This window comes from Mizuhopecten yessoensis, unplaced genomic scaffold (genome assembly GCF_002113885.1).
Source record: "Mizuhopecten yessoensis strain PY_sf001 unplaced genomic scaffold, ASM211388v2 scaffold3229, whole genome shotgun sequence".
Taxonomy (NCBI): Eukaryota; Metazoa; Mollusca; class Bivalvia; order Pectinida; family Pectinidae; genus Mizuhopecten; species Mizuhopecten yessoensis.
The window spans coordinates 1,258,759-1,286,274 of record NW_018404940.1 but is presented as its reverse complement, the minus strand read 5'-3'; the positions used below and the strand labels follow the sequence as shown (position 1 = coordinate 1,286,274).

The 27,516-nt window shown below is 36.5% G+C and overlaps 1 protein-coding gene across 4 annotated transcripts; it reads left to right on the top strand.

The window, feature by feature from the left end:
- Positions 1–561: 561 nt before the first annotated feature.
- Positions 562–27,086, top strand: LOC110447148 (sushi domain-containing protein 2-like). Of its 4 annotated transcripts, none has more exons than XM_021492631.1 (19): positions 562–776; positions 4,267–4,397; positions 4,765–5,118; positions 5,678–5,779; positions 6,039–6,204; positions 6,572–6,829; positions 7,583–7,755; positions 9,537–9,703; positions 10,200–10,481; positions 11,046–11,317; positions 11,420–11,557; positions 14,170–14,361; positions 14,759–14,901; positions 15,714–15,840; positions 18,955–19,188; positions 19,624–19,809; positions 21,583–21,725; positions 23,736–23,756; positions 24,822–24,881. In XM_021492631.1, exons 1-17 carry the CDS (start codon positions 707–709, stop codon positions 21,708–21,710), a joined length of 3,123 nt encoding a protein of 1,040 aa, XP_021348306.1. In that variant the 5' UTR covers positions 562–706; the 3' UTR covers positions 21,711–21,725; positions 23,736–23,756; positions 24,822–24,881. The 4 variants fall into 4 exon arrangements, with proteins under 4 accessions (XP_021348306.1, XP_021348305.1, XP_021348304.1 ...); XM_021492630.1 differs by having other exon boundaries at positions 563–776; positions 21,583–21,706; positions 23,736–23,760; positions 24,822–24,910; XM_021492628.1 differs by having other exon boundaries at positions 579–776; positions 21,583–21,706; positions 24,822–27,086.
- Positions 27,087–27,516: the final 430 nt, after the last annotated feature.

Sequence of the window (27,516 nt, the reverse complement as noted above, 5' to 3'; positions counted from 1 at the left end):
ATGGATTTGATTAGATGGATAGGTTCAATCGAGCCACCAGCTAACGGATAGCGAGCGAGGTTTCTAGTGTGTGGGTGTTTGCTGTAATGATTAAGTAGTATTACTGTTTGCAATGTTGAAGAGATAAATGCATTATCAGCATATAAGGGGTTTTGTTGTTTTGTGTGTGGGGTAGGGTAGATGATATTCGGTTTAAGACATATGGTTGACACAACGTATTGACAACACAAAGAATGCAATAACTAGTTATCTACAAAGGATGCAATAACTATAGTTATCTACAAAGAATGCAATAACTAGTTATTTACAAAGGATGCAAAGACTAACCTTCTTCTCCACCTTTCTACCTTTCTTCCCTTTTGCCCAACTTTCTATATACAAAGAATGTTTACTTGCTTCAAAGTTTTTGTAATGAGTCTTCTGCATATTGTCTCTCTGAGCATTCATGATCAAAGAAACAATCTCCATTTTCAGCCAAAATATACGAAATACCGGACTTAATTGATTGACTCACAGATATCTTTTAAAAACTGATATCGGCCCCTCCCTATTGCATACGGCGTGTTGTTTCGAAGACGAACAAATCCTACCTGGGTATCTGTATTAGCAAACAAGTGCCTGAGACTGAGATAAAGTTCGCGTCCGTCTACCTCGGTCACTCGTTATCTAGGGACCCACTACCTAGCCGGATACCGAGACATTCAAAATGGCGGCGTCCTCGGGGCAGTTGGAGTTCAAATGGATATTTCTTGGATGTTTATTAATGTTTGGCAAAGGTTCGTACTTTTTTTTATTACATTAACCTTACGATATTATAATGCTTTGGAGATGTACAAGCTACCAATTCGTGCATGTCTGCATTTGAACAATTTGTGTACGCAGAGGTGTGTGTGTAATCTGAAAGGTGTGTATATACTTACCTGTGATTATACCTGTACAATGGACATCACTGCACATATCATGCATGTCTCACACAATATTGCAGACAACAAACAAAGCCAAGTTATTACCTTTGTCTATTTATGTAACAGTTACAGTTAAGTGAATATGTATCACGCTGAGCGTTCGTCTAGCTAATTTGCGCGGGATTTCTTCTTTTACATGCCGTTGAAAATGTCAAAGTCAACAGAAAGAATACTATAACGACAATGGTACCCGTTCAGCAATTTTTAATTAATATATCTGAAGAATAATACATTTTGTATAAGTTGATAAAATGCTTTTCAATTTCATGGATTAATAATTTTGGCGGTAACGTCCCTTTGTACTAGCATGCGTTATCTCAAGAAGAGTTAATGCAAATCGGCTTATACCTATTGATTATACATAAAACACAAACCCCATATCTTACATACATGTATCGGTAATAGTGAGACCATATTATCAGCAGATGCATATACCAACTAAGTGCAATGCTTTGTGAACTTAGAAATGAGGCTTAAATACTTGTCACGTGACAAGATAACATATACGATAGTCCCGTAGTGTATACAAAATGATTAATATAATACACTTGCAAGTATTCCATTGATCCGTGTACTTTAAATACATATAATTCAAATGTCAAACATACTTATTTTCCTCACCCCCACGGGTAGCTGTGGAACCACTAACCGAGGACATTGACCTATTTTCCTTACCCCCACGGGTAGCTGTAGAATCACTAACAGAGGACATTGACTTATATTCCTCACCCCCGTTGTCGTTTTGTTGACAATCCAGCAACGCATTGCATCAAGTGTCCCGATAGGATCGCTGTCTGTCTGGTAACCCGAGAATTCTTACATCCTAGCATTATCAATTAACAGAAATATCAATATTATATTTCTCAATTTGACAAAAAGATTGAAACCACATCGTACGAAATTTTCAACATTCGAAACCATTTCAAAATACATACTCAACTTGCATGCATGCTTGCAAAAAAATAGTAAAGTCTTTATTACTTTTCGCAACTGAGCATTTTCACTAAAATACATATTTTATGGTTTTGGAACTAAACTTTTGCATAACATGCATGAAAGCATTCCAAATGATGATTTGAGCAAAAAACGCATTCACAGAATAATGTTATTCCTACAAAGAATAGTTGGTGTTTATAAAATGCGTTAATGAAAAACTATAAATTGTTCGACCAATATTCTATAACAGTACTACTATACATCGGCATATCATATTTTTTTTAAATTAAAAAGACAATAGTAAAGTTTTGAACAAAATAATGCAACTATACACCGGGTCACAAACGGTTTTGAATGTTACCAAAATATTACTAATCTAAATATTCATGATATGATGATATTTCTTTTTAAATCCAAAAATGGTATTTTGTGGTTAACGTTACCTATTTATCCGACTTTACAGTACTCTACCATTCATTTAGTGTTTAGTGTATTGAATGCTTCATTGGTGCCTTTTCTATTTTGATAAGATATTAATGTGCATTCATCTGCTACCTTACCTAATGTGTATAAAGACCTGGATAGTTATCTGAAACGTGTTTTGCAAATTGTCAAAAGGAAGATATTGTTTTAAACAAACACAATAAACTACAACAATAACCCAAGAATGATATGAATAAACACAACAACCCCAATCATTATTTTATGTGACGTTTCGATGACTAGTACGATATGTACACTGTCACCTTCATCAGACAAATGACCAGTGAAGCGTATGCACACAAAGGTATAAAATGTGTTCGAGTTGTCCACAAATTCGATGTCGATTTCGGCTACGCTGTAAGCGAATGTGCAATAGTTGTTATATATGTACCGAAATGACTCGATCCAGCTATGCAAAATCGGATGCAAAAACTGCGAAGCGTCGTATATTGGAGAGACTGGAAGGCGTTTTTGGGTCCGCCTTAGTGAACACCGGAAAGATACAGAAACCGAAGAAGGTAGGAAATTCACAAGATCAGAAAGGAAGCAGTCGGAGTCCCAGATAAATAAATCGGCAATCACAGACCATGCCACACAGAAATAGCATGTGATTGACCGGGATAACTCCAAAGTTTTGGACAGAGAGAGTAATCTGTTCAAGCGGCAGATGAAGGAAGCCAACTGGATACGCCGCAGTGGGGCAGTTCTATATCGAGACGAGGGGGTTCAAAGACTCTCGCACATCTATGACCAAGTATTTAACAAAGCGTAGCTGGATCGAGTCATTTCGGTACATATATAACAACTATTGTACAACTATTGTACACTTGCTTACAGCGACAACGATTTTGTGGACAACTCGTACACATTTTACACCTTTGTGTGCTTCACTGGTCAGGTGACAGTGTATATGTCGTACTAGTCATCGAAACGTCACATAGAAAATTGTATTGGTTGTATAAAAAAGAACTTCTCATAATCCATACTTACCAACCTGAAGATTAATATTGATAGATACAACAACACTATTGTAACATTAATACAACACAACGATACTGTGTAAAGCAAACAAACAACAACCATAGATTAATGCTGAAAGATGCACCAACAATATTGTAACATTAATACAAATCAACGATACTGTGTAAAGTAACCAAACAACCCTAGATTAATGTTAATAGTTACAACAACCCTGTTATAACGTTAATAACCACAACATTACTTAGGTAAAGTTGATAAACTATAACCCTAGATTACTGTTTTACACAACAGCCCTAATATAATGTTAATAATCACAACAATACTGAGGTCAAGTTGATAAACAATAACCCTTGATTACTGTTTATACACAACAACCCTAGTATAATGTTAATAACCACAACAATACTGAGGTAAAGTTAATAAACAACAACCCTAGATTACTGTTTATACACAACAGCACTATTATAACGTTAATAACCACAACATTACTGAGGTAAAGTTAATCAACAATAACCTTAGATTACTGTTTATACACAACAACCCTATTTTAATGTTGATAACCACAACATTACTGAGGTAAAGTTAATCAACAATAACCCTAGATTACTGTTTATACACAATAGCCCTAGTATAATGTTAATAACCACAACAATACTGAGGTAACGTTAATCAACAATAACCCTAGATTACTGTTTATACACAATAACCCTAGTATAATATTAATAACCACAGCAATACTGAGGTTAAATTAAAAAAAACCCTTAGATTACTGTTTATACACACAACAACCCTATTATAATATTAAAACCCACAAAAAACATATGGCTTTGTTTTAAAACTCACAACAATCCGATGGTAATTTCAATAAAATACAACAATTTAATTGTTGTATATTGATTAGGTGCGCTGGGATCGTCATTCTACGACAAGGGTCTCGTTAGCTTAGATTCCACCACCCATATGCAGCAAAGGATTGATCTACCTCATGGCAAGGCTCTCGCTTTCTACGGTGGTACCTACTCGAGTATATGGGTAAGAACGTTAACATTTCAGAGCGTATTCAACACTTTTCTCGTATAACAGTTTTAAAGACATTTAGATTTTTTCATTTATAGTAAAAAGCTGAATTATCTCGATTTTATTTTCTCTGTGTAAGCAGAGGTAATGTTAGGTTTGAGTATGTTGTGTCGTCATAGGTGAGTGTGTTGCAGCATATTAAGCGCGATCAGAGAGTGTGCTGTAGTATATAACAGTGATATGTCTCTAAGTGCAATACTATTTGAAGGTTTTAAGTGTTTAACGTTCTAAACGATTCCGTCCAAAGTAAAATGTCATCGTTGGTCACGTAAACAAACATACGCCTGAAACAAGTGATCAAACTCAATGTTTTATTTGACAGCTAACAACGGATGGTTTTTTATCCTTCGACGAGAGAGCGTCGTACGGTAATGTCAACTTCAGCACTGGGGATGTGGCCCCAAGCCTGGATTACCCCATCATTGCACCATTCTATCACGATGGGGAGGCACTTGATGTACATTCCGGAGCTGGGTCCATCTACTACAGGACTCTTAACACGAGTCACGACGGCCCAGAACTTAACATGTTTGGTACTAATATATCCAACGCTGTGGTAGGGATCCAGAACTTCCAGCCCATAGGCGGAATCATTGTCACGTGGGAAAACGTGGCGGCCGCCGTTGATATCACTAATGGATGTGGTGGTTCTGGTTCTGGTTCGCAGCCTTGCAAGGTACATTGTAACATGCTATTGATCAATACTTTATGTAGACATGATATCCTACAAGAGAAACATTAAATTACGCAGACTCAGTTTCCGACCATGTCCCCTAACGAGTTGTTAACGCAGTGGTTTTTTTTATTAGATAATAATATAAAAATATTAATGACTAATGCATGTATTTTGTTATTCTGAATTTTAATCTTATTTATTACGATTTTCCCGGTAAATATCGGGCTTTTGATAAATTGATCATTATCAATGTGTCTAAGACAGCTTTTACCACCAGAAATGGATTTCCTAGGATTAACAAAAAGATACCAGAAACACTTACTTTTCGAAAAACATGTATTCCTTTTTGCATTCTGGAGACAAAGTGAAGTTGTTCCTTTTTCTTTATGGTCTCTATGGTATAACTGGTATTTTTACGCTGATGGTAGTTAAATTAATTGTACTTACTTTTCTGTTAGTATAATGGGATTCTTGTGATAAAGTTATATTTAAAGAAACTACACATTGTCATCTTAATTTGTTTACAAGGTATTCAATATCGACGCAATCAATGTTTCAGACAAGCAGTTTTCAAGTCGCTATTCTTGCAGACGAGATAGGGTTTACTTTTGCTATCTTCAATTATGGACGTATGGATATTGATATCAGAAGGTTCTATCAGGTGAGTTGATGATACAAGTTAATGTACAGTACATTGCATTCTATAACTTAGCGCAACCTATCGACTAACAAAAATGTAGGAGTTCAGTCTGATAAAAAGTCGATTATATATCGGGACCAATAATATAATTACAACCTATTGATAATCCTGAAATATGCTCATGATCACAAAAAAAGTGATCTAGAAAATATCATGGAAGCATACAAATATGTATGAGATGTACAAAAAATACAGAGCTTATTACAATCTCTCTTGACAGAGTGGATTTAATGCAGGATACGGTGGAGGATGGACAACAGCCGTGCCACAATCAGAACTAAACCGCGCACAATCATTGAAAGGAAGTGACGTACAAGGAAGATACTACTTTCGAATTTGTGCCGACAGGATCATAAGAGGAGGATGCCGGGACCGATCTCTTCAACGTCAGTAGTATTTTGTTTATTTGATACGTGAAAAATGATTTTTTTACTGACGATATACTTGAAATCTCGTTTACCTATCCAAAAGAATCAACTATGTCGAAATCTATTTTTCTTAAAAGAAATTATATCTAATTGCTTCTTCTCAGGATTCATGTTGACAATACAGAAGGTTATTGTGACGTGTCATGAATGATGCCTAGCACATTGACCTAACCAATTTTCAAAACAAATATTTTATTCTTTTTAGTTAAAAGAAGACTGTGCTATAATCTTCAATTTCTCAATGAAAAAAATAATTTTAGGATATAGTTTGTATTTTGATTTATATCTTGAAAACTTGTACCTGACCGTTTATTTCACTCTATAGCTGCAAATGTACATCTGGAAATGTCGCCAAATTTTGGTGGGATGTTCGGCGGACAGACGATAGAGATGTCGGGTTCCTGTATACTTCCTAATGAGAATATAACGTGCTCGTTTGGAAATTCACAAGTGACGTCATACGGTATCTATATCAACTCAATGAAGACAAAATGTAGCGTGCCAAGACTTCTAGAGAGGGGGCGTGTCAAGGTCTCACTGAGGCACGGTAACGGCAGAGAGTATTCGGGAATAATAACAATAGGTAGGTATATATGTATATCTTAAAGTCATACCTCTAATCTACTCAAAGTCCCAAATGTAACAAATATTTCAGTTTACCAGACCCAAATCAATGATAAGGACGTTTAATGTACCCTGTCAAAATAAAAAAGTACGAATATTTCCGTAAACCAGACCCTAATAAATGAAGAGGATGTTTTTTATTGCCCTGTCCGAATAAATAAAGTACGAATATTTCAGTTAACCAGACCCAAATGAACGATGAGGACGTTCTGGTTGCCCTGTCCAAATAAATGAAGTACAAACATTTCAGTAATTAGGCCAAAACAATGATATCAATTTTTCATTTACACAGACTTCTAACAGTAATTTGAACATTTCATATACCCAGACTTCTAACAGTCATTTGAACATTTCATATACCCAGACTTCTAACAGTAATTTGAACATTTCATATACACGGATTCCCAATGGTGACTCAAAACAACAATGACTCTAACTTAGCAGTCTCTGAACAACTATACGTGTGCATGTATTTGAATTACTTTTGAGATACATCTTTCTAGGAAATCAATTTACTAGCCTGTCAACACCAATAGCCTTACCTATCGCATTTTAGTTACCCAGTCTTGTCCCATACACTGAGTGATCCAGCTGTCCCACCATAGTTACTCTCCGCCTTAATAGGAACAATGTATTACCCGAGACTCGTTTCGAAAACGTTGGTATCCAATTCAATATTTATCAAAATTCCTATGTGTTTGGTGTTTGATAGTGGCTCCAGGCAGAATGAAAGACACACTCCAATCTATTGACACACCTGGTTCAGGCTGGAATACCACGGACGCAGGCAAGCTGACGTTGACCTGGGACTCAAGATTACTTTCCACTCAGCGAAACGATCTGGTCACCATAAAACTTATTGGCTACAGGGAAATTGGTGACACGGTATGACTAATGTATATCTTGTTTATCTTGATGGTGCAAATTTATTTATTTACGTGATATAACTTGGATTTAACATTTATTTACACGAGTGGTGTTGTCGGAAAACGCTTACCCTTCCGAAACACCTGGTCTTATTCTCCTTGTAGTTTGTATATGGTCTCCGTGTAAACCCTATTTTTATCTAGAGTTCTAATTACGGATTTGCTAGTACTTCGGTATTCTCTTGTTGTTGGTTTGGGGTTTAAGGAAATTACCTCTGCAGTACATCCATGTATAAAGGCAAAGAGGGAAGGGAAATTGAGATAAAATATTAATGAGTTTCCTGGAACAATGCTTGGATTCGACATATCTACCATATTAAAGATACCTGTACCCTCAAAATATAATTTTTATTTATTTCACAACAATTATGAAACAAGTTATTTCAACTTATATTAATCACTCTTGTTGGCCCAGATGTTAGCGCGTGGGGGTCTTAGTGTGGGAGGAAACCGGAGTACCCGGAGAAAACCCACGTGATCGGGCAGGTGACCCCAAACTTTTCACGTTCGATCGGGGAATCAAACCCTGGCCGCCTTGGTGAAAGGCAAGTGCGCTATCCACTGCACCACCCGACCACCCCTGTACCCTTTGATGCATGGACACCAAACTCAATAACGGAAATTATAATATACACATAAAAGAACAATTTATCTTTCATTTATCATTTTTATATGCAATACACAATATTGAATTATCCTATGGACTTGAAAGTCGTTGTGTTTTGTCCATTTTGAATGCAAATAACTTTGACAATGCATATACATTCAGCTCTACATTTCAAATTTATTATGCACATTTCCAAAGGTTGTAGTAATTATTATCTTTTCAGACATTTACAAATTCTTCAGTTTATAGGATTTGATCAAAATTATGTCCCTTTTTGGTAATAACAACGTCAATATGGTGTTTGAATTTCCTGATTACTGCTGCTCATGTATCAGCAAAAATGTTCCTAATTTCTCTTTTAATTATGGATTTTATTTTCGTGTGTGTGTGTGTGTGTTAGACTTTCAGATAACCCCACAAAAAAGTCCAGGTGAGTCAAGTCTGGGGAATGAGAAGGCCATACATTCGCCGTCTTAGATAAAATAAAGTGTTCAACAGTTGTGTTATTTCTTGCTGCCCAAACTGTAGCCATTCCCCCTTGAAGCGGTTTCTCTAGATACACATTTGTTTTTCTTTTGCTACCCCAGTATCTACTGGGAAAAATACAGAAATGTTTATTATTATGATGTCATTGAAGAAGCCATAATGCTTTTGTTAACGTCAGTTTTGCCAAACACGATTTCATAAAAAATAATAATGAACTTACCTTTCATTACAGCAATAAGTCAAAAGAATTAGATGAAACATGATTAACTGACTAAAATGGACACATAGGTTTTTTGAGACATCCTTTTAAAAAGAAAATTGTTCAGACCTTTTGAGGATTAATTTTCGTATGATGGCGACAGTGAAAGTGCCAGCAATAAGGAAGTAGACGGCAGTGGTGATATACAATTTGATTTGATAGAATAAACAGGGATGGGTCTTACAATGGAAGTCGGTTCTTGAAATATAAGTAGGACTGTATGTTACTCAACTTATACGTTTAAGTCGACAAATACAATTTCATTACTTTATTAGAACTAGAATCAAGGAAAGATATTGGAACCCCTTGAACTTCCATATATAGTAACAAAAGCTTAACAGAAAGACAGGCACGCATTTAATGTTATGTACGTTGTTTACATGAGCAGGCAGAGTGGGTCGAGTTGCAGGTCCTGGGCGCAGGTCCAAACGTCATGAACAACGGGGTGTACACTTTCAACACACGTGACCACAGATGTTCGGGTGACCTATGTAACTTTGAGACGGGTCTGGTGGAGGTACGGCTGGCCGACACTTCGAGAGCAGCATCTCACCTGTATGTATCACCTGAATTGTCATCGTGTTTAACAATTAGTGTAACGAATAATTAAGTCATTTTAGTGCAATTTGATTAACTATCAAGATGTTCTATTATTATAACACGTACTCTTGTATCCGGGTTTTTATGTATTAAATTGTAACATGAATAACAACACTGACGAAAGATCGGAGACGGGTTTCTACTGCTTGGATATCTACTTTATTCAAAAGCATCAATTAGTTTGGAAAATATCATCTTATTAATAGTAATTGAAGAGACAAATACTTATAAACATAATCTGCTTCTTATCAAATACGAACAAAATGAAAAGCTGTAGAGATTTTACTTAAAATGCCAATCTATTTAATTCGTAATTTGTATTCTTACTTTTAAAGAAACAAACAGGAACTAGACCGACATGGCTCAGTTTGCATCTCAGAATAATAGTACAACATATTCATTATTTACAATCAAGTACCTGCTTATCAGCATTTCTTGGTCTTTCTTGCAGCTTCCTTGTGAGTCGCGAGCTGCCTTTAGGCTGGTATGTCAACAACGACATGATCCAGAGGTATGGCAGCCACTGGCCCCATGACAAGTGCGTGTTGTGGTATAATAAGGACCGGCAGGACATGGCCTGGCTTCAGAGTTTACCTTACTGCCCTTGTAACCTGGGCCAGGCTCTCGTAGACATCGGCCGCTTCCAGACTGATCCAGGATGTGACATGTTCAGTGGAAGTGTATGCACTTACCACATAGGGGCCGTCCATTGTGTAAGATCCGTGAAACCTACGTAAGTACACTTATAAATGTACCACATGGGCCGTCAATTGTGTGAGAGCGTTAAAACTTACGTAAATACACTTACCATGATCGGGCCCAATTGTGTGAGAGCCGTGAAACCAATCATCTCATTCGAATTGACATTTCCAAGCATGGGAAAGACGCTGTGAACAAACATAAGTAAATCATCATAGGTCACATCATAGGTCATAGGTCACATCATAGAAAGATTAGAAATTGAGAGTCTTTAAACATATGCTGAAGCCCTTTAAGAAAAGACAATATACAACATTTACAAAAAGGAGCAAATATATAGTTGCTTTATATGGGTAAAACCAGAATGTTTCTCTCTTTATCTACCGTGCGAGGTTATTTATTGGCTGTTTTGTTTTGTAGTTTTTTCCACCAGTTAAAAAACAAACCTAAAAACCTTGATACGGCAAATTCACTAATGCCTGCAGCTGCTTTTTCCACTTCCTCAGGAACGTCACATGATCACTTGACAACCAAAACTTAAATAACACATTAAACAAATGAACCTTTCATGTTATTTATGTCATACTTTTGTTTGTAGTCCACTGGGATCTGGGAACCAGTGTTGTTACGGGCCTGACGGTGCCCTGCGGTATGCAGCCGATTCGTTCCAAGGGAGCACGCCAGACAGGAGTCATGCATGGGGAGCTTTTCCGTACGGGCGTACAGACCTCGTGCCTAGCATGTCTCACTGGGTAAAGGACGTGGTCACATTCTACTACTGTTGCTTGTGGACGGAATATGCCGACTGTGATTACTACATGGACCAGCGGGCTACCAGGGACTGCAGTGGATACTCACCGCCAAGGGCAGGTAACACCACTCAACACACCATATATGCTTCCTACCAATTTACATGCGATTTGTCTCTTTGTAACTCCTAACAATTCACTACATAAAATATACTATTTTCAGCTACCATTTATGGACAAGGACACGTGGAAACTCTGGACAAAAATCAGTACCGCGTTTATGGTGCGGGTGACTTTAAACTCCTGGAAGTGGTGCCCATGGACATCACTATGCAGGGAAGATTCTCCAGGGATTATTTAGGTAGGTCTCTATGTGGGTAATATTTGTCTCTGATATATTCTGATCCTGAATTGTTACATCCTTAAATTGGTAAGTGTTATGCACCTGTCCCTGTATTCCAACAGTAGTTTGTACAATTTGGATTTCAAGCTTTTTACGCCCTTCGCATCATCGAAGTGTTCTAGAAGGATGATTGGTTGAGTATTGTTTAACCCTTTCAACCCTATGTAACTTTAGTAGACTCTGCCATGCATTGAGTTGGAGTCCATTATGGTCTACAGTGGTAAAAGGGTTAACGTCCTATCAACAGCGATGGTGAAACAGCAGTATGATGCAGCGTTATTCTTTTTTTCGGCATACCGTATCTATTACCATGCAAACACGTGTTTATGTTATGTTCGTCCGTCATGTAGTTATATGTAACTGGTCCTTGGTATTAAGGGTATCCTATTTGCTATGCTCATTGTGTTGTATAATAACCACTGGAAATACGAAAAAGGAAATAACTATTTCAGACAGTAATTTGTTAATACGGAAAGACAAAGCATATGGAATTCTACAAACCATATACAAATATGTTCCAAAACGAATGTAGAAGTGTGTTTCACAACATATGTAGAAATGTGTTCCAAAACATATGTAGAAATGTATTCCAAAACGAATGCAGAAATGTGTTCCAAAACATATGTAGAAATGCTGCGTTTGGGGAAAGGTAGCCACATTTTAGGATACTGACAATTTATATAATATATCTGGGTTTACCACCCATCACCGTTGTATGATACAAACCATTCCCTGATGTACCGTGTAACTCGGTTGTCAGTCTTTACCGTTGTATGATACAAACCATTCCTTGATGTACCGTGTAACTCGGTTGTCAGTCTTTACCGTTGTATGATACAAACCATTTTCTGATGAATCGTGTAACTCGGTTGTCGCTCTTTACCGTTGTATGATACAAACCATTCCCTGATGTACCGTGTAACTCGGTTGTCAGTCTTTACCGTTGTATGATACAAACCATTCCTTGATGTACCGTGTAACTCGGTTGTCAGTCTTCACCGTTGTATGATACAAACCATTTTCTGATGAATCGTGTAACTCGGTTTTCACTCTTTACCGTTGTATGATACAAACCATTCCCTGATGTACCGTGTAACTCGGTTGTCGTTCTTTACCGTTATATGATACAAACCATTCCCTGATGTACCGTGTAACTCGGTTGTCGCTCTTTACCGTTGTATGATACAAACCATTCCCTGATGTACCGTGTAACTCGGTTGTTGCTCTTTACCATTGTATGATACAAACCATTCCCTGATGTTTACCGTTGTATGATACAAACCATTCCCTGATGTTTACCGTTGTATGATACCAACCATTTTCTGATGAATCGTGTAACTCGGTTTTCACTCTTTACCGTTGTATGATACAAACCATTCCCTGATGTTTACCGTTGTATGACACAAACCATTTCATGATGTACCGTGTAACTCGGTTGCCACTCTTTACCGCTGTATTATTCAAACCATTCCCTGATGTTTACCGTTGTATGATACAAACCATTTCATGATGTACCGTGTAACTCGGTTGCCACTCTTTACCGCTGTATTATTCAAACCATTCCCTGATGTTTACCGTTGTATGATACCAACCATTTTCTGATGAATCGAGTAACTCGGTTTTCACTCTTTACCGTTGTATGATACAAACCATTCCCTGATGTACCGTGTAACTCGGTTGTCAGTCTTTACCGTTGTATGAAACAAACCATTCCCTGATGTACCGTGTAACTCGGTTGTTGCTCTTTACCATTGTATGATACAAACCATTCCCTGATGTTTACCGTTGTATGATACCAACCATTTTCTGATGAATCGTGTAACTCGGTTTTCACTCTTTACCGTTGTATGATACAAACCATTCCCTGATGTACCGTGTAACTCGGTTGTCGCTCTTTACCGTTGTATGATACAAACCATTCCCTGATGTACCGTGTAACTCGGTTGTCGCTCTTTACCGTTGTATGATTCAAACCATTCCCTGATGTTTACCGTTGTATGATACAATCCATTTTATGATGTACCGTGTAACTCGGTTGTCACTCTTTACCGTTGAATGATACAAACCATTCCCTGATGTACCGTGTAACTCGGTTGTTGCTCTTTACCATTGTATGATACAAACCATTCCCTGATGTTTACCGTTGTATGATACAAACCATTCCCTGATGTACCGTGTAACTCGGTTGTTGCTCTTTACCATTGTATGATACAAACCATTCCCTGATGTTTACCGTTGTATGATACAATCCATTTTATGATGTACCGTGTAACTCGGTTGTCACTCTTTACCGTTGTATTATTCAAACCATTCCCTGATGTTTACCGTTGTATGATACAAACCATTTTATGATGTATCGTGTAACTCGGTTGTTACTCTTTACCGTTGTATGATACAAACTATTCCCTAATGTACCGTGTAACTCGGTTGTCACTCTTTACCGTTGTATGATACAAACCATTCCCTGATGTACCGTGTAACTCGATTGTCACTCCTTACCGTTGTATGATACAAACATTCCCTGATGTACAGTGTAACTTAGTTGTCACTCTTTACTATGTATGATGCAGCCAAATCCACTCGAGGTAAATCCACGACTCTCAACTCATCTGTAATCCTGTCTAGCATCGGAATAGAAGTGGGCCAGGAGAGAGTCGAAATCAAACTGGACCGGAACAGTCCCCAGCGCATGCTTAATGTCCTCGTCAACAACACGTTCCAGTTCTTTAATTCAGAACCTGAGTACATGCAGCAATTTTCACGTAAGTTTATACAAAATGTAGCATACACGACCTGTTTACCTGTACTAGTTACTAAATACATAGTCTAGGTACATGTACCCGTGTTGTACGTATATAGCGAGTAGATGTATGTATTTATGGATGCGTACGATTTACACATACGTATATATATCGTACATATACAATGAATTTCTTATCTTTAGTGGTTATAATGTATGTATATATATATTTCTAAAGCATTTTCGCTTTGCATTTAAAATATAATAAGCAATAATATTTTCATAAATTAATGAAAGCAAGTCACGTAAACATCCATCGAGATAGTTTTAAAGGAGATAAAGTTTAAACAGAGGATCGTGAAACCGCAATGAGATATATCCTGATGGTTTTTTTCTATCTTGTGACTTTCTGTCTACAGAGGTGACCATTGTAAACTCCCCTAGTAAAGCCGGAAATATCAACTCTAACTTCACCGTCATTCTGAGGAACGGCATGGGTGTCCAGGTGGTGGCCGCTAGCGGACTAATGAATGTTTTAGTGTTGGTCCCACACACTTTAAAGGTACTTTGGTGTAACACCTATAAAACACATGTTATACTAGATATAAAACGTTTCAATTGTCAGTGTTTACACCTAAACAGAAAAAGAATGATAAAGAAAAATTACTGATGATATAATAAGTTTGTAAATATATTGTAGCACCTGCCGTTATAATTCAGAAATTAATTCGTTGTTCATAATAATGATGATATAATAATATACAACATTCATAAAGCGTCCTATATAATTTGTAAAATTTATCTCAAGCGCTTTACAATATATGGATAATTGTATTAGTTATTATTGATAAACAGAAAAGACATACAAATCACTTTTATACAATAAGTAAGAAGATAAGTACAATATATCAATATGCATATTAATGAATATATAAAGGGCGGTGTGTAAATGACGTCTGTGCAAAGAGCCTAAATGCAGACGTGAAGAGGTGGGTCTTTATAAGTATAACGAGTTATGTTTGAAGTAATTTATCGCATACACATTTTCGAGATTAACATACTATGACATCAAACTTTATCTTTAACACCTATTCAATCGCTTACCTCACACAATTTATGAACAATAGTTAGCGAAAGACAAACATTGACTTAAAAAAAACTTTTGCGAAGCATGATACGCACCGAAATAAGGGCACGCTCTATTATATCGTTTTCCATGATATTAAATCATTAATATAATTGGGCTAGTGCCGAAATAAAAGGTCTTCATTTGATTCGGAAATATTTAATTAATAATTAGAAAGACTACTGCTTGACAGAATTAAGGAGTGGTAGGTGTTCAAAAGGATAAACTTGTGCTAACCTTCATTGTAGGGTCACGTGAGAGGGCTTCTTGGTACGTGGAATGACAACAAAACAGACGACTTCACCTCCGGGGACACTAATCAGGTCATAACAGCGACGGGCAACCAAGAATTCTACAACCAGTTTACCTACTCGTGTATGTATCCTCTATAGGAAGGGATAGCAGCCCATCTTCACATTCTCTGTATGTCACTCCTATAACATGTAGTTTATAAGGTTTACCCGTCTTCACCTTCTCTGTATGTCTCCCCTATAACATTTAGTTCATAATGTTTCCCGTCTTCACATTCTCTGTATGTCCCTTCTATAACATGTAGTTTAGAATGTTTCCCCTTTAACATGTAGTTTATAATGTTTACCTGCCTTCACCTTCTCTGTATGTCTCTCCTATAACATGTAGTTTAGAATGTTTAACGTTTTCACCTTCTGTGTTTGTCTCTCCTATAACATGAAGTTTAGAATGTTTCCCCGTCTTCACCTTCTCTGTATGTCTTTCCTATAACATGTAGTTTATAAGGTTTCCAGTCTTCACCTTCTCTGTATGTCCCTCCTATAACATGTAGTTTAGAATGTTTCCCTCTTTACCTTCTCTGTATGTCTCTCCTATAACATGAAGTATAGAATGTATCCCGTCTTCACCTTCTCTGTATGTCTTTCCTATAACATGTAGTTTAGAATGTTTCCCGTCTGCACCTTCTCTGTATGTCTCTCCTATAACATGTATTTTAGAATGTTTCCCGTCTTCACCTTCTCTGTACGTCTCTCCTATAACATGTAGTTTAGAATGTTTCTCGTCTTCACCTTCTCTGTATGTCTCTCCTATAACATGAAGTTTAGAATGTTTCCCCGTCTTCACCTTCTCTGTATGTCTTTCCTATAACATGTAGTTTAGAATGTTTCCCGTCTTCACATTCTCTGTGAGTCTCTCCTATAACATGTAGTTTAGAATGTTTCTCGTCTTCACCTTCTCTGTATGTCTCTCCTATAATATGTAGTTTAGAATGTATCCCGTCTTCACCTTCTCTGTATGTCTCTCCTATAATATGTAGTTTAGAATGTATCCCGTCTTCACCTTCTCTGTATGTCTTTCCCATAACATGTTGTTTAGAATGTTTCCCGTCTTCACCTTCTCTGTTTGTCTCTCCTATAACATGTAGTTTAGAATGTTTCCCGTCTGCACCTTCTCTGTATGTCTCTCCTATAACATGTAGTTTAGTATGTTTCCCGTCTTCACCTTCTCTGTATGTCTCTCCTATATCATGAAGTTTAGAATGTATCCCGTCTTCACCTTCTCTGTATGTCTCTCCTATATCATGAAGTTTAGAATGTATCCCGTCTTCACCTTCTCTGTATGTCTCTCCTATAACATGTATTTTAGAATGTTTCCCGTCTTCACCTTCTCTGTACGTCTCTCCTATAACATGTAGTTTAGAATGTTTCTCGTCTTCACCTTCTCTGTATGTCTTTCCTATAACATGTAGTTTATAAGGTTTCCAGTCTTCACCTTCTCTGTATGTCCCTCCTATAACATGTAGTTTAGAATGTTTCCCTCTTTTCCTTCTCTGTATGTCTCTCCTATAACATGAAGTTTAGAATGTATCCCGTCTTCACCTTCCCTGTATGTCTTTCCCATAACATGTAGTTTAGAATGTTCCCCGTCATCACCTTCTCTGTATGTCTTTCCTATAACATGTAGTTTATAAGGTTTCCAGTCTTCACCTTCTCTGTATGTCCCTCCTATAACATGTAGTTTAGAATGTTTCCCTCTTTTCCTTCTCTGTATGTCTCTCCTATAACATGAAGTATAGAATGTTTCCCGTCTTCACCTTCTCCGTATGTCTTTCCTATAACATGTAGTTTAGAATGTTTCCCGTCTTCTCCTTCTCTGTATGTCTTTCCTATAACATGTAGTTTAGAATGTTTCCCGTCTGCACCTTCTCTGTATGTCTCTCCTATAACATGTAGTTTAGAATGCTTCCCGTCTTCACATTCTCTGTAAGTCTCTCCTATAACATGTAGTTTAGAATGTTTCTCGTCTTCACCTTCTCTGTATGTCTCTCCTATAACATGGAGTTTAGAATGTTTCCCGTCTTCACCTTCTATGTATGTCTTTCCTTTAACATGTAGTTTAGAATGTTTCCCGTCTTCACATTCTCTGTAAGTCTCTCCTATAACATGTAGTTTAGAATGTTTCTCGTCTTCACCTTCTCTGTATGTCTCTCCTATAATATGTAGTTTAGAATGTATCCCGTCTTCACCTTCTCTGTATGTCTCTCCTATAACATGGAGTTTAGAATGTTTCCCGTCTTCACCTTCTATGTATGTCTTTCCCATAACATGTAGTTTAGAATGGTTCCCGTCTTCACCTTCTCTGTATGTCTCTCCTATAATATGTAGTTTAGAATGTATCCCGTCTTCACCTTCTCTGTATGTCTCTCCTATAACATGTAGTTTAGAATGTTTCCCGTCTTCACCTTCTATGTATGTCTTTCCTTTAACATGTAGTTTAGAATGTTTCCCGTCTTCACATTCTCTGTAAGTCTCTCCTATAACATGTAGTTTAGAATGTTTCCCGTCTTCACCTTCTCTGTATGTCTCTCCTATAACATGTAGTTTAGAATGTTTCCCGTCTTCACATTCTCTGTATGTCTCTCCTATAACATGTAGTTTAGAATGTTACCTCCTCTTGTAAGTGCAATCTGTATGGAAGGATATCATAGAACACCAGCTTACAGTTCATGACAAGGCGCAAGGTACATGCTAACATATTTCGTCGCCATTCCATCATTAACATAAATATGATTAAGATCAGTAAGCAACATTAGGTTTGGCATTAAATATCAGGTCGTAGGGTAGCACACTCGCCTTTCACCAATACAGCCGGGGTTCGATTCCTTGATCAGTATGGTATTCTGTGAGCTTTCCTACCAAATAGATATATTTTATGAATAATCCGATTTCCTCCCGCATTGAGACTCACTACCCTTCGCATTCGCAGCCTACAAGAGTGATTAATGTAAGATGGAAAACCTTGTTTGATAAATTGGTGTGAAATCAATAAAGTCTATACCACATCATATTGACATGATCTATCATCCTAAACATTGTTTACATGTATCTCCTTGTGTGTGTATACGCTATATTCCTAAACGAAGATACACATATGAGTATGTACCTGTATGGTATTGTAAATATAAGTTTTTATTTGTATGGTATATCGTACTTGCTTCATTTTTGTGTCCCCTTTTAGGGCGTGTAAACAACTCGGGAGAATCTATACTTCCCCATTTCGTCTCTCCGAGAACTCCGTCCGACCTCAACGACAATGTACCGTTCCCTATGAGAATCCAGTCAATGTATGATGTATGTAGTGGACAAACAAGCTGCGAATTCGACTATCAACAACTCAACTACAGGACTCAAGCTAGTCAAACAAAAATGGCTGCTGAATGGTTCGGAGAGGTACAATTACTAGTTGCACCTGGTAAGTATGGAAACGTATTTATAGAACTGAATTCTTATGGTGAAAGTTGTCGTCGCCATATCCAACGTTAAGTCTCCTTTATAATAAAACGTCGAAAAAAGCAGTACGCATGCTCTATCTGATTTTTTTTAAGTATCATACGGTCAATGGATATATTGATAAAGGTGAGGCTTGTGTCGAGAATTTGGCATATTTCCTTGTCCACACTGACGTTGTTACTTTATTTTATATCTAAGTAATAAACACCAAAGGGACATCTGTTTGCTCGGATCAAGTAGCTTTGTTGGACCATACTGTCGTTCATACTTATAGGAAGACAAAATACAAACACAATGGCAAGGGTTAATTGTTTGATGCAATCATTATACTTTTTTCTCTCTCTCATTATGGGGATTGCTAAATAAAGCGACAATACTTGCCTCTTTCCTTACAAAGCTCGATCATGTGGACTTTTGAACGTGCCCCGTAGTACAAAGAGCAGCTACAACTACAGTCTTGGCAGCACTGTGACCGTGACTGGCTGTAGGGCTGGTGACCTGGCGGGAGACACGACTTACAGCTGTGAGGCAACATCTAACAACTCCCAGGTCTGGAGTCCTTCGGTCTCCGCTGTCTGTACAAGTAAGTTATACATACAGCTGTGTGGCAACATCTAACAACTCCCAGGTCTGGAGTCCTTCGATCTCCGCTGTCTGTACAAGTAAGTTATACTTACAGCTGTGAGGCAACATCTAACAACTCCCAGGATTGGAGTCCTTCGGTCTCCGCTGTCTGTACAAGTAAGTTATACATACAGCTGTGAGGCAACATCTAACAACTCCCAGGTCTGGAGTCCTTCGATCTCCGCTGTCTGTACAAGTAAGTTATACATACAGCTGTGAGGCAACATCTAACAACTCCCAGGAATGGAGTCCATCAGTCTCCACTGTCTGCACAAGTAAGTTATACAAATAACTGTCAGACAACATCTAACAACTTTAAGGTCTAGATTCATTCAGCCTCCACTGTCTGCACAAGTAAGTTAGTATACCCCCCGCAACAAAGTCAGACTGGAATCAGCTTGTCTGTCTATCCGTAGGCAAAAAAAATGTCTGGACAACTCCTTCTCAAGGAATGGACCGATTTCAATGAAACTTTTCAGATATGATTACTACCACCTGAAGTTGTGCATCCTGATATTATTTTTTCATTCTGACTCTTTTTCACGAAGTTATGGCCCTTTGTTGAAAAAATCCTGAAACTTTTTGTCCGGACAACTCCTTCTAAAGTTATGGATCGATTTCAACGAAAATTTCCAGATATGATAACTACCACCTGAAGTTGTGCATTCAGGTATTTGTTTTTTTTTATTCTGACTCTTTTTCACGAAGGTATGGCTCTTTGTTGAAAACATCCTGAAACTTTTTGTTTTTGTTCATACAACTAGCAGACAACGTCTAATAACTCCCAGACCTGGAGTCCATCAGTCTTCGTTATCTGTACAAGTTATTCACACATACAATAGTCAGGTTTAATGTATCCAAGACACTGAGTTCAGCAGTATCCGCTAGCTGTACAAATACGTAGCACACACCCGCTTACACTCTCACACACACATAACTGTTAGACAAAGTTTGAAGTATCCAAGTCTAAAGTCCTTCAGTGTCCGTTGCCTTTACAATAAGTCACACAAGCAACTGTCAGACAACGTGTAACGTCTGGGAGACTCAACCGCACGCTGTATTAAGAGTTCATTTAGGGTCAGGCATTGTGATAATTGATAAACCACGTGCACATATACGTTAACTAGCTTGCTGCGCGTGATGTCATAACAGTTTATGTTATCAGTGGTCAATGTTCAGGTTCTCAGCTTCACTCAATACATTTTTGATGGGTTTTTTTTTTTATATTTTCCAAACTTTTATGACATAAACATATATATATATATATATATATTATAAATCAGAAAAATGATCCTTACGGACGAATAAATATTTTTCTGATTTATAATAATATTTATTTGTCCGTAAGGATCATTTTTCTGATTTATAATATTTATCGACTTGACAACAACTTTATTTGAAAAGACTCGTTGTTAAGAATTTTTCTTTATATAATATATATATATATATGTTAGGGTTTTTGAAGGTAAGTCAGATAAGTGAAACCCCTATTATATAAGTAGACCGATACAGAAAGCCAAGAAAGCTAGCAGTTGAAAAGCAGTTGAAAGCAGTTGAAAGCATAGTCATAAAATAAACAAAGACATGTTTGAACAGGTAAGTTACATTCATGTAACGTTCATGACTTTGGACATATCATACCATTGCCTCAGTATATTTGTTAACTATTTATTAAGTTAAGTGTGTAAGTGAATGTACGTGCTATAGGGTCCTATAATATTCTGTCTTGCAGACACTCCATTGGACGAGGCTGACGTCGGGATGATTGCGGGTATTGTCGTGGCTATTGTAGTAGTGCTGTTGATAGCCGTCATCATCGCCGTTGTCCTCAGGCGCCGTAGTCGTAAGGACAAGAGGTAGGGCATCTTACTTCAGGTACATAGAATGTGCACATGTCAGCAATTACAATATATGCTATTTTAGCCTTAGTGCGATTACCATGCTAGAGCTTCCAATATTCAGCGAGGTAATCTTTGTCTGCATATAACAAATACGCAGATTCCTTATTGAAACTATCATTGAAGCGCATACGACTTTCCGTAGAAGCAAGCTAACGTCGTTCTGGTTATCAGTTAATTGTGCTTTTCATTATATATGTATTAAAAAAAGACCTTAATACCTTTAAAGTTTGGATTTATATAAAGTATATGATATACACAATTGTATTGCCGTGTCCCGACGTCAAACTTTCGATCTCCAGCACCGAAATGCATAGAAACTATTGTTATATACAGTATAATACGATATGTTACAAATATTAATTCTATCGTATTCGGATCCCGTGTGTATTTTGTTTTTGTGGTTATTGAGATATCATAAAACTCACCAGTTTAACTACAAAGCTGCCATGATTGTATAGTTAGTGCAGTACTGCCGTGGTGGCTGGGGTTTTCTCAAATTATTTTTTCCAATTGAACGTTTGCTTGCAATTCCGTAAACTAATCAAATTTGTCAACGTGAAATTGTGACATTACATTTTGGAACGAAACAAGGTTATAATACTTTAATACATATTCCGTTGTACGATATGTTTGGGTAAATAGCCCTTTCTCTGTCTCAAAAATGCACTTATAATCGCTGACAATTCAGAGAGCGTTACCACAATATTTTAGATGTAAACATAAAGTTCTTTTTTTGTTTGTCCGCCTTCCTTGGCCATATATTTCTATGGTACGAAAAATTGTTGGTCTTAAACTATACATCCCTTTTGTTCTTCAAAGAAACATTAATTTCTTAAGTTTTGATGTTAAAAATCATAACGATTAAACAGGTATATGCGCTTACATCCGAGGCAGTTTGTTACTTCTCAATTTATACTGTAAGCAAGCTTACGTTCGGAGAAATGTGTTCTAAATGCAACTCTGTAGTGTCGGCATTTAATATTTGTTAATGAATGAATAGTCGACACTATATTTATTATTATAGCACACTCGGGTCATACGTCTAGCAAAGATACAATAGTCTTCTCACATTCTCCACCGTATATTTCATGTGTTAAGCAATATTGATGATAGACGTTTATGTCCATGCTTTAGCTATATATGGTAGAAGTAGTTACTTTAGAAGTAAAAGTAGAAGTACATGCTTAGCTTGCTTTATGCATTCACCAGAAAAAATGTTCATGAATGTAATCTGTTTTTAATTGTAATTTAACAAATTTAGTCAAACAAATAGTTTACCCTCATACATTTGTACTTTCACATTTATGTGGCCAACCTGTGGTAAACGCATTCACATTTCGGTATAGTAAATTACTGTTCGTATGCTATTTATAAGATTTTAATGTAAATTACAAAATCATTGTATGTAAAATGTGGTGTTATTAAAACGCCAACATCAATGGGAATTCACCTCTAGAAGAATTGACTTTCGATTTTACAATTTATATATTTTACATCATTTAACGTTTATCTTATGTGTCGAGTTCCTAAACTTAATTCTACTTGAAGCGAATTTTATTTGCGATATTTTTGAGCGTTTTGTTACTTCATAACCAGCATGTTTATAATTAACGATACGCAATAACTGTTTGTTACGTATACTTCGGAATATTATATTTATATTTAAGTAAAACAAGTAATTGTACTATTCAAATGTCATTATCGTAAACGGTTCAAGGTTCCTTCATATTGAATACTATATCACACATATTTTCCTCTGAAGAAATTGAAGTTCCAAAGATGCATTTTGTTCCCATAAATATGCATAAAAAAATGTTTATATAAATATGGTTTAATAATCCTAATCGGATATCCTTTAGATATGGGTTACTATATATCGACACTTATTGAAAATGGGTAACAGTGAGTAAAAAGGTGCAACATGAAATAGAAATAGTACCGAGTACACCAGACGTTACCTATGTGTTTATGTATCTTACTCTAGTGCCAGTGTTCCGGACGAAGGGTGAGTAAGTCTCCCACTCTCATACCGCTTAGAGGCTACCTGTTAGTTACCTGGTGGCGGACTGTCCCTGTCGTCCTAACCCGTATACCCCACTATATCTCGTATACTCATAAATAAAACCTAGCCATACAAAACGACCCTACTCGTATGTTTTTTACAATGAACAGCAATATGATGATGGTTTTTGTGGTTAGATTGCAGTACATATTATGTTTTTCCTTGCTTGTATATGGTGTTGTATAATGTAGCTATATCCTACAGACTTACCAAATATATATTTGCATGATACTAGTTGTGTTTGTATGATCAATGATACTAATTGTGTTTGTATGGTATAAGATATTTTGATGTGCATGAATAAGTCTTAGACTAGTTAAGAAGTAATCATTGCTACCTGGTGTTTACGTTATCGGTATTTTTCATTGAAATTATATCGGTGTTTTTATTTACATTTTTAATATTATTTCTGTCGCTTATTATTTAACAAGTACATCTTGCTTAACATTACTTTGTAAATTCAAACTGCATTGCACATATTTCATTATTGTATTCAATTGACGGGAAAGATTAAGTGTATGGTTGTCGAGTCATGTCTTGACTGTGCAAATCGAGGCAAGGTAAAACCTCACTTCATTTGCAGTCATGAACTTTTGTCAATAGGAAAAAAGCCAACAACTGTGTATGCTGCGTGTGTCCTGTCACTCCCTTCCAAGTGTATTCCATGCTTACTCATACCAAACATATGGATGAAACTCTAGTTATACTGGTTCATATAGGCGGTACTCGATATTTCTCTTAAAAGTTGACAGAATACGGACTTTTGACAGAATACGGACCTTATTTTGAAATACACTGAAATTGTAACAATGTTCTATTTTCCAAAATTTTGATCTTGTTATTTTTAAATGCTTATTCATTGCTGTCATAAACAGATAGTTCCTAGGTTATGTTATTCATAGATGTTATGTATACATCTATAATCTCAAATGAAAAATTAAGATGCGATCACATGCAGGTATTTCTCTCCTAGAAATGTATTTATCGATACCTTTTTGTGTGTTTCAGAGGAAATTATTCGGCGGATAGACCTAACCCAGTGTCGGCAGGGGAATATGATGCTCGTTATTCAGAAGTAAAGAGGAGAGACGAAGAGGACGCACCGAGAGAAAAAAATAAAAGGAGCAGAGAATTCGACATGTAAACATGCAATATAGCATCGTATTAAAAGCGATGTGGCGTTGTGAAGTATCAGAATGGACTTTTTGGGAACTGAAATGACAACATGCTCAGCTGATGTCAGAGGAAAAAAGGAGGATACTGGTCTTAGGATTGAACGGCCCGGTGTGAACAGCGTACATAATGATAATTGGATTTTGAAATTATGTTAAACTGAAACATCGTGCGACTCCTTGCCCATATATTAGATTTCTTATTTGCGACAAATGTTTAGGATGGAAAATGGAAAGGATAAACAATTCAGCAGCATGCACATTGGCGCTTTATCACAAAGCAAATCCATTCAGAATATTTAAACAACAAAAATCGAATGCGCGCGATCAATGGTTTATATTATTTTCAACTCAATAACAAGTCTTATAAAGATGTATACATGTATATGCTTCCCTTGGGTAAAATTGCTTCAATATAATATTTACTGGGTGGTTCAAATGTTTTGTGTTACGTTGTAATCTAACATTGTTATCAATACGTATCTGTAATTCAAGCATTATTAAATGTATCAGTGTTCTGTGTACTATAATTCTTTACGCATTGATATCGTTGTGTATTAAGTATCATTTTTTCTTTCTGTAAATATTTTTTAAATAGTAACATCATCACGACTTTTTTTATATTGTTCATTATTTGTTCATTATGGTTTTGATAGCATAGGTATACAATGCCATACTATATAGGTCCACCATTGCATAAGGAATGCCTGGTTATTGCGATCATGTCCGTAAAATCGTAGGGGTAAAACTAAACTTTCTTATCAGGGGAATGATTGAATTACTGTCAGAATAATAACAATTATGTTATCTTTTAAGGGGAGTGAACTTTGTCTGCAACACCCTTGACTCTCATTGCATAGTGACTGCAAAGTTTACAATTTTTATATAGAATTTTCACAAATTGTATCATGATAATTGTCTTTGGTATCATCACATCACGTACTGTCATTATGACATACAGCGAATAATTGATCTCGCGTTTGCGCTTTTGACAATTTATTCACGAATAAACACTTTTATTGTAATATTTGAACAGATATATTTAGCAATGGTACCGTCCTCCTGACCTATCTAGATTATCCTACAGATTGTTATGGTTGATACTGTTCTGTTCCTCTAAATTGTCTTACAACTTGTGGATCAGCTAATAGAATGTTGTATTTCAGGCTAAGATATCATATATTGTATTTCAGGCTAAGATATCATGTAACGCTTAGAAAAATACTGTATATGTTAAATGTTTATCCCCATTGTTCATATCCAAGGTCACGCTTGTTTAGAATATCTAGACATGTTCATAGCGCTACATAACAGACTGAAATACTGTAAAATACCATTGTTGTATAGTAATCCTATTCAGGCAGCATGTTTTATATCAAAATATAAGATAAACTCATAAATGACTGTCGCAATTCTATTTTTGTGCTCCTTTAGATGACAGACAACCTTTGTCAGGAATGCTTTAATTGTGTGTGTGTAATCTGCATAATTGCTAACATGTATCTAAGAAAATCGAATTTACAATATAGTTGATGCGTCAGGTGAGGATGTCATTTCATGACACAACTGCACGAAACTTCTTTTAGGAGTATTTCCTGAGACATCTGATACACTTTTGAATATTGGCAAGCTTTGATATTAACTTCCAATGAATTTACATTACTTTCTTGCTATTCAGATTTGATAAAACCGCATAAGGAAGTCAAGACCATGCTCGTTATAGTTCTGCTTGTTGTGTTAATACTTCAAGGTTAATTATGTATTCAATTGATGTTTTCAATTGATGAATTCGATTCACTAATATTATCTGTACTTTAATTTTAAAACACCTTTTGACTTTAATTTTAAAACACCTTTTGAATAGGCTAGCTGTACTTTTAAAGATGATCGGGTATTGCCGTATCAACTGTATGAGTGAAAATGTATGAACACAGTATGATGTCATGTATGTATGTGATCATGTTCACGGAACTACTCTTGAGTGTTCTGTCATTATTTTGATGTCTATATATGTCAATTCGTTTGCTTCATTTCTTACAGTAATACGAAAAATGCAGGACGCATTTCACTTTAATACTGGAAATAAAATTATGTTAGTGTCTTGGCGCCTTTACGTTTATTTACACGAGAACGTGCATGGCCATTAAATATGGGGATTACATTTTCATATCCTAGTGGCAATATTAACCAAAAGTCATGTTGATATTTACTGAAGTACTTTCTATTTGAAGATTTTGTGATTAGCTCGTATTGATGTTCAGATTTTTGCTCCGTATAACAGAGCAAAAACACCGGATAATAAAATGATTAATAATGCCGTCACGTCGCGATTACATTCCACAAACATATTCAGATTCAATATTGGCTTCCATTTGTCGGTTTAATCGGTGGATAACAGTTGTTGAGTTCTGACAAAAAGGTCCCAAAGCTACTGTATTGTGTAATACGGAAATTTGCATTGCATGGATTCGAACCTCTTTCTTATTACCAGTGTAAGGTCATTTCATAAAACTAAAATTACCTTGTAAATA

Bases quoted from the DNA above. Each gene is read 5' to 3' on its own strand.
- LOC110447148 (XM_021492628.1), top strand. From the start codon at position 707: ATGGCGGCGTCCTCGGGGCAGTTGGAGTTCAAATGGATATTTCTTGGA. The intron at 15,841-18,954 runs GTATGTATCCTC...GTCCCCTTTTAG, and splicing joins CAACCAGTTTACCTACTCGT to GGCGTGTAAACAACTCGGGA. The intron at 23,757-24,821 runs GTGAGTAAGTCT...TGTGTGTTTCAG, and splicing joins GCCAGTGTTCCGGACGAAGG to AGGAAATTATTCGGCGGATA.